The sequence below is a fragment of the Bufo bufo genome, chromosome 1 (assembly GCF_905171765.1).
Source record: "Bufo bufo chromosome 1, aBufBuf1.1, whole genome shotgun sequence".
NCBI classification, from domain to species: Eukaryota; Metazoa; Chordata; class Amphibia; order Anura; family Bufonidae; genus Bufo; species Bufo bufo.
This window is the reverse complement of record NC_053389.1, coordinates 94,710,837-94,723,861: the sequence shown is the minus strand read 5'-3', so window position 1 is coordinate 94,723,861 and position 13,025 is coordinate 94,710,837. Positions and strand designations below refer to the sequence as shown.

Sequence of the window (13,025 nt, the reverse complement as noted above, 5' to 3'; positions counted from 1 at the left end):
TACCAACCTAGCTCCCAATCCAAGTAAAATCCAGCCCTTAAACACTAAACCAAATAGCTCCAGCAACTATGCCTTGCTAAAGCCAGCACCACTCTGGACTTTACTTATCTCACCCAGTTGAGGAACCTGGGTGAGATATACCCCTCTTCCGGGATCCTTATTCACTTTAGCGTTCACAAAATATATGGATAATAAACTACAGTGGATGTAAACTCAGTCTTTCTAAAAGCTATAGCATTTCAAAACATAACATACAGGTGAAACTCGAAAAATTAGAATAAAATCCATTTATTTCAGTAATGCAAATTAAAAGGGATTGCATTAATTCAGCCTAAAATTAGAATTTAGTGAAAAGGTTCAGTATTCTAGGCTCAAAGTGTCATATTCTAGTCAGCTAATTAATCCATATACCCTAAGCAAAGGGTACCGGAGATTGTGACTTTGGGGTTTCATATGCTGTAAGCCATAATCATCCAAATTATAACAAATAAAGGCCTGAAATATCTCGCTTTGCATGTAGACAGCCTATCTAATGTGTTAGTTTCACCTTTTAAGTTGCATTACTGAAATAAATGAACTTTGCACGATATTCAAATTTTTTGAGTTTCACCTGTATTTAATACAGATATACAAAGAACAGGAGAGGTTAACTCATTTAATTATTTATCTCCTAATCATAGGACCCAGTTCTCGAACCCACCACAATCCCAATATCTCCTGCCTGGATGAGGTGGTAGTGTGCATGTCAGCCCACCACTCCATTCATTTCTGTGGGGCTGATGCAAAGTGCTGCCATCAGTATCATAGAAATAAATGGAGTGCTGGACCAAATGCGCATTACTACTTCAAGGGCTCATATGGACCCCTTATTCTCAGTATCATGGGGGGTGGGATCTAAGAGGTTGGACAGGACCCCCACCATACGATCAACTCATTTTCAAGGAATAACCCATTTAACATAGTTCATAATTAACTTTGCACAGTCCATAGTTCAGTGTATGGTAAATTGCACCTATCATATGTACTCACTTGTCACCAGGCTTGCAGATTCCATTTTCTACTTCAAAATAAGTCCCCTTTGGACAGTTTTCACAATAATACTCATATATTGTGGTCTCTTTTTCTAGAAATAAATGGACATGAACATACAGTATGTCACTAGGGTCCCAGAGCCTCGTATACATAGATGAAAGCAGATTCATTCTCTTTGACTTAACTAGCAATATTCTGACTCTGAGACGTGAGAACAGATCATGTAAACTCGTCTTTTTATTTTGGACATACAAGTAGTGTTTCGGCTTGCCTCAGAAACCTCAGATTGTGGTTATAGATTAAGATTTCACACTTCTTGGAAGGTCTGACAATATTTCCAGTTAGCTTAATGCTTACAAGTTACTAAAAACTGTTTCCATGGTCAAGCATGGTGCAGCACTAGACTTCTCGGATGTTGGAATATCTCACCAGACCGTCTACGTTTTATGTCAAAATTCACTGTAACCCCGAGAGGGGCATTCATTTTTTCCACTTTCCCTACATGTGTTGTCTGGTATCGAGAACTATTTAACTAGGTTATGACTAGTGTTGAGTGAATCGAATCCAACGAAGTGGAATTTGATCTGAATTTCAGATTAAATTCTGCTCACCACAAAGCCGAATCTCCTCGTGCTTTGTGGTAGCGAATCGGTTTTACCTGAAATTGTGTGAAAAACAAAAAAATAATTACTTACTTCCTCGTAAGATTTTGCGCCAGATCTTCAATCAAGATGGCGGCGGCCGGCCCGTCGTAAGCAAATGGAGGAGGTAATTATGATTTAATTTATTGTCCTGCTAATTTTACACTGTGTTTTTACTATCAGATGCCGCGATCATGTATGATCGCGGCATCTGAGGAGTACAATGACAGGGAGCGGCACAATCGCAGTGCCCTGTCATTGCTACGTACAAAGATATGCGCTTTTTGCAAAATTTGGCGAAGCAGCCGAGTCGAATTTTCCAATACTACGCTCATCAATAGTTCTGAAATTTTGAATTAATGGTTATTTCTGTTAACCTGAGCAGAGTGGCTATAAAGAGCATGTCTTGCTCTGGAGGACTTAACAACTTGTAATGCTTCATTTCACCTGCAGTGGCGATGCATTGAGTATGGTTCCATTGAGGTTAATTGAAACCAGTCAAAAAGGTCTCTCCACCCCTGTAATGGAGGCAGGTCATCTACCTGCATGGGGCCCAGGAAAGGGGGCAGTGCAGAATTTTCATGCTGCTGCCACCATTGGGAGCTCAGTGAAAAGAGATTATTACAGCTTCCATGGCAGTTAATGTTAACTGTATAAATCCCCATACAATGACCTCAATAAAACACTAGACCAAAAGCAATGGCATACCTTCAATGGAGGCAGACCATGCAGTGGTGGCAACCAGTTTAATAAATTATCTGAAGGTAAGCAATGATTTTGAGCTGTATGGGGGACTTATCAATGTATTTATGCCGGTTGTCTGGTGTGATATATTTAAAAATATGGTGGTCGGAATGAGTGCTATATTTTTGAAGCACCTGCTTCACTTTTTCCAACATAGAAAAGGACGAGGGCGAGAACCCTGTGGTTGTGCCATAAATGTTGAGGTGGGAATATCCCTTTAGGCATCAGTGACACCTCCCTAATGCAGGGTCAACTTTGGTGAGTAGATTCTAGACCTCAATCAGACCGTCTTTCTTCAGGGCTGAACCCACAAACCGAACCCCGAATGGCAGTAAAAACACAGGCTAGATGCTTACTACTGCTGTGGCCAACATGACCCCCTCCCATTAGTTTGGTAGATGGGGTCTTTTTATTTGCTTCTGCCAGAACTGAACAGAGAAGGAACACATATACATATTACTAAGGGCAGTGTCTATAAATGATAAATCACATCACAGGACAATAAAGCAGTATTACATATACTAATTGCATTTTCTGATATTGAATACCATATTTCTATAAATAGAAATGCAGCCTAGTCATCAAAATGGAGCATGGGTGTCCAAAGTTGGGGGGCAGAATTTTTTTTATAGTGCCTGTGTTTTTTTAACAATAAAAGTCCAGCAAGCAACCTTTAAACATTGGAAAATTGGCAAGTAAAACTGCTACATCTAAAAAGAGACGAGGGAAGGGAACCAGAGTTCAGACCCCCAATGATCACGTATATCTGTTACTGTGTATAAAATTGATACCCTATGTTTGTAGTGGGAAAATCACTCTAAGAAGGCTAGAGACCACATCATAGGCATATGTTACTGTCAGTGCTTTATGTATTTACAGTGTAGGCTATGGAAAAAAAACGAAAAGACATTTTAGGTTGGAACATTCCATTAACTACATTCAGAAATATGCAAAGATTTTGATGAAGGATAAAACTTCAAGGCTGCCTTAAAATATAGTTATCACCTTAATGACAGCAGTTTGGCTTGAGCTGGAGTTCCATGGGTCTACCAGAGAAAATTATTCTCAAGGTCCAACCCCCATTTCTTCAATGATAATAAGTTTAAGAGGTTTTGGTTCAAAGAACTAGACCCCAGTGGTAATTTATTCCCTCCAAGGGTAGCTCTGGACCTGGACCTTTTCTCTGGACCATTGGGCCACTATGGCATCAGAACCTGGTCCACCAGGGGATCATGTGGTACGCTGGTGGGCGAGTCCAATGCTTCAGGCGTGTATGGCATATTCTGTGATTGATGAGAATACCCTTTTAACTGCAGAATAGCAAAGCCAAAAGGTATTTCCATTGCACTACATATCTAAAAATGGACATGACCAGCCAGGACAGAAAGTGGGGACAGTGGGTATCCAAGCAAAATAGGAAAGGTCACAGCCATGGATTGGTGGAGCTGAGTATGGTTTCTTTGAAACTTTTTTCACGATCAAAGGGAAATATAACGTACCATTTCACTATTGTATGAAACTGAGGTGTACACATCATTCCAACCCAGTACATCATTTAATGAAATTGCCTATTGATTTTTTAAAATTTGAGGTAGCCGTTTATCTCTATTCTGGCAATCAAAAAAATTGTGCTTTTTCAGTGGAACCCTAGGTGGGTGACCCCTCTGCCTACCCCTCAGACCAGCCCTCCTATTTCCTAGATATATTTGCTCATCATGAGTTTGGGAAATGTGGTTACAACCTCATTAAGATCTGTAGTCAGGGCCGTCTTTAACGAGGGGCAAAGGGGGCAACTGCCCTGGGCCCAGTTGCTCCTGGGTGGCCCAAGGCAGCTGCCTCTTGAGCCCCGCTGGCCAGTGGCGTAGAGTGGGGGGGCGGGGGGGACGTTGCCCCAGGTGGCGCTGCCCTGGTGACAAGTGGGGGGCGGTGGCAGGGCATAGGGAGATGAGTGCTTCCATTGTGCTCATCTCCATAGTCACCTGTATCGCCATCCTCAGAACAGCGATACAGATAGATGTGCTGCGGCGGGGCAGGGTAGGGAAAGGCCAGTACAACGTGGAACACAGGCCGGAGGTAAGAATAAGTGTTTATTTTTTTATATGGTACTATTTACTGGCACATGATTAGGGGGCATCTATGGGGGCAGTTGTTACTGGCACATGATTGGGGGCGTCTATGGGGGCAGTTGTTACTGGCACATTATTGGGGGGGCATCTATGGGGTACTTGTTACTGGCACATGATTGGGTGACATCTATAGGGGCACTTATTACTGGCACATGATTGGAGGGCATCTATGGGGGCGCTTGTTACTGGAACATGATTGGGGGCATCTATGGGGGCACTTGTTATTGGCACATGATTGGGGGGCATCTATGGGGGTACTTGTTACTGGCACATGATTGGGGGGCATCTATGGGGGTACTTGTTACTGGCACATGATTGAGGGGCATCTATGGGGGTACTTGTTACTGGCACATGATTAGGGGCATCTATGTGGGTACTTGTTACTGGCACATGATTGGGGGACATCTATGGGGGCACTTGTTACTGGCACATTATTGGGGTGCATCTATGGGGGCACATCTTACTGGCACATTATTGGGGGGCACTGTGGGGGCATCTATAAGGGCACTTCTTACTAGCACATTATTGGTGGCACTTTTTACTGGCACATTATTGGGTGGCACTATGGGGGCATCTACTGAGGCCACACAGAAGGGGCATTTTATATGGGGGGCTCTGTCAAGGGCCATTTTATATTGGGGCACATTATGATGGGTACTATGGGGAAAGGGAGAGAGGAGTACTATGGGCTCATCTATGGGGGGCACTAAGAAGGGGTATTTTATACTTGCAAATTATAGGGGACACTGAGGGCATCTACTGGGGCACTATATATGGGGCAATTTATACTGGTACATTATGGGGGGCACTAGGAAGAAGGGGGAGAGGAACACTATGGGGGCATTTACTGGGGGCACTATATAGGGGTATTTAATACTAAACACTATGGGGGCACATTATGGGGGCACTATGGGGAAATTAGCTCAACTGGGGGCATTAAAAGGGGCTATTTTTTGCACTGGCACATTATAAGGAGAATTATTACTACTGGGGGGCATTATGATGGGCTTTATTACTACTGGGGGTCTATGGAGGACATGTTACTAGTATGGGCACTATGGGAGCATTATTACTTCTGGGGCACAGTGGGGACATGTTGGGGCACTGTAGGAGCACTATTACTACCATGTGTGCTCTAGCAGAGTATTATTCCTATTGGTGGGACTTTTGGGAGCACTATAACTGTGGGGGCACCTTGGCACAGTATCAGCTTACCACAATTATTTTGGGGGGATGTTATGTTTACACTATTAGTGTCAGGGGCACTATTTGCTGGGCGCTGTTATTTTAGGGCACTGTGTGCCAATAATTATTGAAGGGCACTATCTGCATGGTACTACTATTATCAGGGGGTTTATCTGTATGTGCAGTATAGTATTGGGGAGCACAGCGGCACAGTATTGGGGGTGGTAGGATGATTTGTCCAGAAGATGGGAGGATGATGGAAAAGTAGTAAACTAAGATTTTGTTTGTCAAACTGCAGAGACGAGAAATGGCAGAAAAATGGTGGTCTGGTCTGAAGGTCTGAAAGGAGAAGATGAGGAAAGAGAACATCTACATCAAAAAGACGTCACTGGATGTAAGAGGTATGTGGCGCTGTATTACCCTGTATGTAGGGGTGGATGGAGGGGTTAGTAGTACAGTACTATCTGCACATTGTAAAAAAAAAGTAGCAGTCAGAAGTTGTGCTTTTTTAATTTTTAGAATAATGATACAGCCATTTTATTTGATACTTTTGTGTTGATTCTTTTTTCTCCTCTATATTAAGGGACACTATAGTCACCAGAACCACAACAGCTAAACGTAGTAGTTCTGGTGTCTATAGCATGTCTCTGCAAGCTTTTTAATGTAAACACTGCCTTTTCAGAAAAAAAGGAACACCTCTAGTGGCCACTCATCATTATTAAAGTTTACTACTCTACAAGGTGTTTTGATTTTTTTTTGGTGTGTGTGTTGTGGTGGAGGGCGTGATTGCATGCTAGGGTGTGGGAAGGTGGGATCCAGGGGCCCAAGTAAACTCTTGCCCAGGGTCCAATCAATATTAAAGACGGCCATGTCTGCAGTAACTACCATTTCCTGCTGTCACTGTTGGAAACTGATGAGATAAGAAACATTACCGAATCTCTTCAGCTGAGATCTCTGACAGATTGGCAACTTTTCACATCTAGTGCAACTTCTAGAGTCACAGCCATAGCCTTGACTGCAACGGCATTCGTTCTCTCTTTGGCTTGCATCTGGACATGTCTGGCCATTTTCACCTGCAAATAAAAAAAATATAATTTATTTACAGTACTTTTCAACTTTTCATCAGTTCTCCATTGTTCCATAGCTCGGCAGATTTAGGCCTTATTCAGACATGGGTGAAGAATGGATATCTGCTGTCCGTGTTCTCCACAGACAGCACATGTACCCATTGATTTTAATGTTTATTCACAGATCTGTGATTTTCCATTCACTCTGAGTCAGTGGAAAAACCACAGAGACACGCACTATTTTGGTCTGTGATCTGGACTAAACATGATTATTGAAGTCTATGGTTCCATGAAATCCACACACGCATGGAATCCAGTGGTTTTCACGGACCATTGGTAGGAGATGCTCTGGAAATGAATTTTAAGCCCGGCAGTGTAATATGGCATGAAATATGGATGACACATAGAGCAAACAACGGTCACATGGACCAAAAACAGATTCTTCATGGAAGAACCACTGAACGTCTTGTCATATGGATGTAGTAGTTAACAGTCACAGTCATAACAAGTTAACGAGATGTGATAACTCACCAAGTATGTGTGTTAACTCTGCTACATCTGTAGATGTCATCACGGACACAAACGTGTGAATAAGGCCTTACTCTTCAGGAATCAAAAGGCTGACTGAACTAAAACTATTCAGGAGGCTCCTGACACGTCTGTCACCTCTCCTGTTGATATTGTTTTAGTCACTACTTGCATTCCCCATGTAATAATTCTGGAGCATCTATTCATATGGCCCTTTGTTGTGCCATTCTTTTATAAGTCCTAATAGAAGTCTATGAGTGAATTGCCAGCAGTTTGCAATAAAGGTCCAATAGGGTGTTACCAGTTGAGGGTGTGTTCCTGCACTGTCTAACCATATCCAATCAGTGCCGTCATTTTCTGACTGTGCAAGGACACTCCCCAACTAGTAACACCCAGAAAGAAGTCAATTGATTCATAAAGTTCTAGTAGGACTAAGAGAGGAATGACGCAACATAGAGCCACAATAATAGATGCTCCACAGTTGTGTTTACTCGGGTAATACAAGTAGTTGCTAAACAGACGTCAGGAGAGGTGACAGGTTGTCTTTAAGATAACCAGCGGACCTATAATCACCTTAAAAATGCTTACTGTGCCTATGCCACATGTTTTCAGTCTCTAGTTGGGATAACATTGTGTCTCAGAGCTAAAGGGGTTCTCCAAGCTTTTAATATTCCTCCGGATAGGTCATCAATATCAGATCTGCGGGGGTCCGACACCCTAGACGGAGCACGCAGTTTGCACATGTCATCTCCCTTCTCTCTTCCTGCCATGTCTAGGGCAAAGCAGCAGCGAGCAGGAAGTGAGAAGGGAGATGGCACGTGTGCACTGCGTGCCGTCTCCTCATAGGGTGCCGGGTGTCGGACCCCCGGCGATCTGATATTGATGACCTATCCTGAGGATAGGTCATCAATATTTAAAGCCCGGAGAACTCCTTTAAGCAAGAGTCGGTGGGATACAAGGGACACAGAGTGCTAGTACAGTAGGGATTGTAAATACTGAGTATAGGACCTTTGGTTATATAAAGCTGTTTGCATACTTCTCCCCTGTTTTATTGAAGGTTGGGCAGCCCCTTTAAGTCTGTGATTGGCTGTTTCCACATCACCCATAGACTATAATAAAGAGTGCCATGTGCATGATCGGTAATGCTGGGACCAGGAAACCTGCTCTTGTTATCAATGAGGCTCTCAGACATGAAAAGACATGATCGAGTATATACTATCAGAATACAGACGCACATTGCATGTATGGTCACATGTAGACAATATGAACTTCTCCAGATTGCTTGTTTGGTTGTGATTAAGCTACTATTTACTGGGATTATAGTATGAACTAATTTTCAGTATTTTGGTAAAAATGAGAAAGTAATGGTCATAATAAGCAAAAAAATCGGTATAGAAAGTCCATTTCTATGTCTGGTAATCCTTAACCTGTTGACAGAAAGGTTGGGTGAAGTGGGTTGGAAATGTTCCTCACGGTGGTTTGGTGGCGCGATACAGCACCAATGAATTTCTCGGAAGTTTGTTAACCAGTTGTTTCTCACCACTAATTGGAAATTGCTCACCATCAAATTTAGTCAGAAGTTATACTCTCTAAATTCCAGTTGAATAAATGGATTGGGTAGAGTTCTACATTGGTGAACGTCCAGTGCTGAAGCAGCAAAGTTACCAGGGGGGCTCCAGCAATTACTAATGTACAATAGATAATAAAAGAAGTATTTTACAAGCTGGACTCTACCCTTACCGATAGAACTGAGTAATTACCTATAAATATACAATACTCCTTTCTTAGGTTATGTTCACACCATGCTTGGTGTTCACGTTCATATGTGCTCAGAGACGTCTATAGTTGTCCCCATAGAAGGCAAAAAAGTGTCCATTTGGCATAGGCTAGGCAGGTATAGTATACTTTTTTATTTTTTACTGTACTGGAAAGTATACACTGTTACAGTCAGCTGCCACAAAAACAACATATACAGTACATATGCTAGAAGACCTTTATAAGTATGATGTGAACAGAGTCCTACAAACATACTTTTAAAAGTCTGTCCACCTGAACTTCTTTTTCTTTCTTGCAAATAAAATGTGCACTAATGTGTGAGTAACTTTGTCAAAGCATTATATCACTTATAAAGTTTTGACACTCAGAACTTTATTATTCAAAATTTTGCTGCTTGCCATTGCAAACAGTCAGGAATTCAGAAAATTATAAGACACGGCTTAGCTGAGATTTTATCATGCTGTGATTGCCTAGTATAAAGCCTATACTGCGGACACAGTTACTTCAAAGATTGCCAAAGGATTTCAGCTCTGAAGCCAGGAGAATTGTGAATGCAGCGCTGGACAATGAAGGATAAGTATAAGATGTAAGGGTACTTTCACACTTGCGGTTTTTTCTTTTCTGGCATAGAGTTCCGTCAAAAGGGCTCAATGCCGGAAAAGAACTGATCAGTTATATCCCCATGCATTCTGAATGGAGAGAATTCCGTTCAGGATGCATCAGGATGTCTTCAGTTCAGTCTTTTTCTGATCAGGCAAAAGATAAATCCGCAGCCTGCTACGGTTTTATCTCCAGCCCAAAAAACTGAAGACTTGCCTGAATGTATTAGTGCCGGATCCGGCATTCAAAATACGCAGACCGAAAAAAAGGTAAAAAAAGTAAATGCCGGATCCGTTTTGCCGGATGAAAGACGGATCCAGCATTTCAATGCATTTTTGTGACTGATCAGGCATTTTTAAGACTGATCAGGATCCTGATCAGTCTTACAAATGCCTCCAGTTGACATACGTTTTGCCGGCGACGGAACTGCTTGCCGGATCACTCTGCCACAAGTGTGAAAGTAGCCCAATGTATGTATTTACTCAATATTTCATTTATGTGACCTTCAATAGTTAACATTTATAAAGATAGTAATAAAACTCACTAGATGATACTCACTTTGTGTACATGGCGGACAGCATACGGAAAGTCCATTTATGTTCACCTTGTAATTGTTGTTAGCGCATTCCTCAGCAGCAAATATGGCAGTGCCCTCCAGAAGTAATACACACCACACTGTTAGCAATGATCCCATCTTCCATGTGAGTCTCATTTTCACTAAATATGAAGCCTGCTCTGTATCCTGAGACTCTGCTACAGCTCAGAATCGCTCACTCTATCACTGATGGATGATTTGTCACAAATGTCAGCCTTATTATAATCCTTGTGGTGGGAGGAAGTTTTGTACGTCAGACATGCTTCCTGTCGGTTTTACATTTTTTTCCCGTGGTCTTGTTTTTTTTTTTATATATATGTCTAAATGTGTCTGTATGGTTATGCTGGGGGTTAACTAAAATGTTGGGTGACTGCTTTCTTTCATTCTTAATTTCACATTATTATTTTTTTGTCTTTAGTGATAAGGCAGATATCTGTGATTAAAATGTTGTTTTCTACGTCTTTGGACAAATCACTTTAGAAAAGATACAGAAAGTTGAACTGGATGTTACTATGCTGTGTGTCAGAGGTACTCAACTGGTGGACCATGGTCTGAGTCGAAACTCCAAACCACAGATACCAGTTGCCTGGACCCCTGTTGACAGGACCAGGAGGGGAGCACTGAGATCATCCATAATGCTGTGTAGCCAGCCAATCCTCAGAGCCATTCTCTGTGATGTCACAGTCCTATAAAACCGTCATTCTGCGTGGTCTCTGCCATTGACCTGTGAGCTGAGCATATAGAGAGACGTGGCAAGCTCTCATGTGCTAGGGACAGTGTTGCTGAAAGTGATTAATAGAAGAATATTAGCGCTGGAGAGTGCAGGGAGAGTGCAGGGAGAGTGCAGGGAGACTTATTCTGCGTCAATTTTATTTATTTATTTCTACATCAGCCTGAAACTAAGATATGTAATTCAAGTCCAATAAGATGGAAGTCTTTATTATTCTGCTGCGAGTGTGCCAACCAATAGCATCCAGTCTGCACCCCTTACGGGGGCCAGGTCTTAAAGAGGACCTTTCACCATAATAAAACCTCTAAACTAACTATACAGACGTGTAGAGCGGCGCCCAGGGATCCCCCTGCACTTACTGTTATACCTGGGCGCCGCTCCATTCTCCGGTTATAGCCTCCGGTATCTTCATAGTTAGGCTCCACCCAGGGGAACCTGCCGGCGTCTCATTCTTCCATGCTGTAGCGCTGGCCAATCGCAGCGCTCAGCTCATAGCCCGAGAGAAAAAAAAACCTCTCAGGCTATGAGCTGAGCGCTGCGATTGGCCAGCACTACGCGTCTGTATAGTTAGTTTAGAGGTTTTATTATGGTGAAAGGTCCTCTTTAATGATGACCATCCTCATCAAGTGCGTAACATGATACTCAGTACCAAATGGATACTACCCTCGCAGTCTACTAAATCCCTGGGATCTCCCCTGACTTTCACCCCTGCAGCCTTCTCAGCTCCTGCCCTTTCCCCAGGCTCCAGTGCCACAGACATGCAGCCACGACACATTCATTATAGTGAAGACCCATGACACACACATAGTGAAGATCCTGCTGTTCATGTACAAGTCTGCAACAGTGACAGAGATATATGGCACAAGATTTCTAAGGGCAGTGATTGGCTGCAGTGGGAACATGCCGTATACCTCTGTCACTGCTCCAGCCTTGTATACCAACCGCAAACACAGAAAATGGCTGGAGAGAAACTGGTTAGTATAGGAATTTTTTTTTAAATTTAGGCATTTAGTTGCACCATGTAGATTTTAAGATCACTCGTACAATCATTTTAATAAGATGATGTAAAAACTATTTTTGGATGAGCAGTCCAATAAATAATGCATGGGTATTGCCCCCAGTAAGCCACTATCAGATGACCATAGACAGACTGGTGATGACAGTCCCATATTGGTCCCAATATAGGACTATCTGATAAGGAATCAGATATGTACACATATCTCCTCCCTCGCTCACTGGAGTGATAACTTCCAATGACATCATAAAGCACATCGTTCAAAATCTAGCTACTAATTAGGTGATGAGTAAATGTATAGAGACATGGGACCACATGAAGACAACCTCATCTCCAATATACAATTACAAGGCTTGTGTTCTGACAGAACTAGAGGGGACAGAATGTCCTGACACACAACATGCTGGGACTTGCAGTCCCTGGACAGCTGCAAAAGACTACAGTATGTGAAGGGCTGACTAGTGAAAAATGTTAGAACCCGCAGTCTCCGCTGTCCCTCTGACCGGCAGCTTCCCCATATCGCAACAGAGGTCACACAGACACATAGACAAGGAGTATCCTGCTAGACAAGGGTTTCTCCTGGAATGCGTGCACTCACTCTCTGTCTACCTTCCTTGCTGACATGTTGGTCACATTAAAATAGGTGGCTGTTCTCAGAATGCTTATTAATACTGGCTTACTTAGGAGTCCACCAGCAATTTGGCATCTTGTGCCATTATTGGATTTCTCTGTCTGTCCATCAGCTCACTGCGGTTTCCCCCTCCACAGACATGTGGCTACTGATGAGAACATGGCATGCACCATGTTCTCATCAATAACTTCTACTTATTGTATTGTGTCAATATACTATTGTAAATTGTCAATGCCAGTGTGCAGTGTGTTTATACAAGAGGATGGACATTTAATTGCTCCTCTGTCTGATAATTATGGAAAAACAATAATAATAACAACACGTGTACCAAACCTATAACATGCATTGTTGAAAT

The 13,025-nt window shown here is 42.5% G+C and overlaps 1 protein-coding gene across 1 annotated transcript in view; it reads right to left on the bottom strand.

Annotated features, from left to right (window-relative positions):
• The window catches only part of TNFRSF18 (TNF receptor superfamily member 18), a 35,103-nt gene extending 24,635 nt beyond the window's left edge, over window positions 1-10,468 (bottom strand). Inside the window, exons 1-3 of the mRNA XM_040415552.1 lie at window positions 10,258-10,468; window positions 6,661-6,801; window positions 1,030-1,123 (exon numbers count right to left, since the gene is read on the bottom strand). Of these exons, the coding sequence (XP_040271486.1) occupies window positions 1,030-1,123; window positions 6,661-6,801; window positions 10,258-10,411 (389 nt within the window). The 5' untranslated portion in view covers window positions 10,412-10,468. The remainder of the gene's footprint in view (window positions 1-1,029; window positions 1,124-6,660; window positions 6,802-10,257) is intronic.
• Window positions 10,469-13,025: the final 2,557 nt, after the last annotated feature.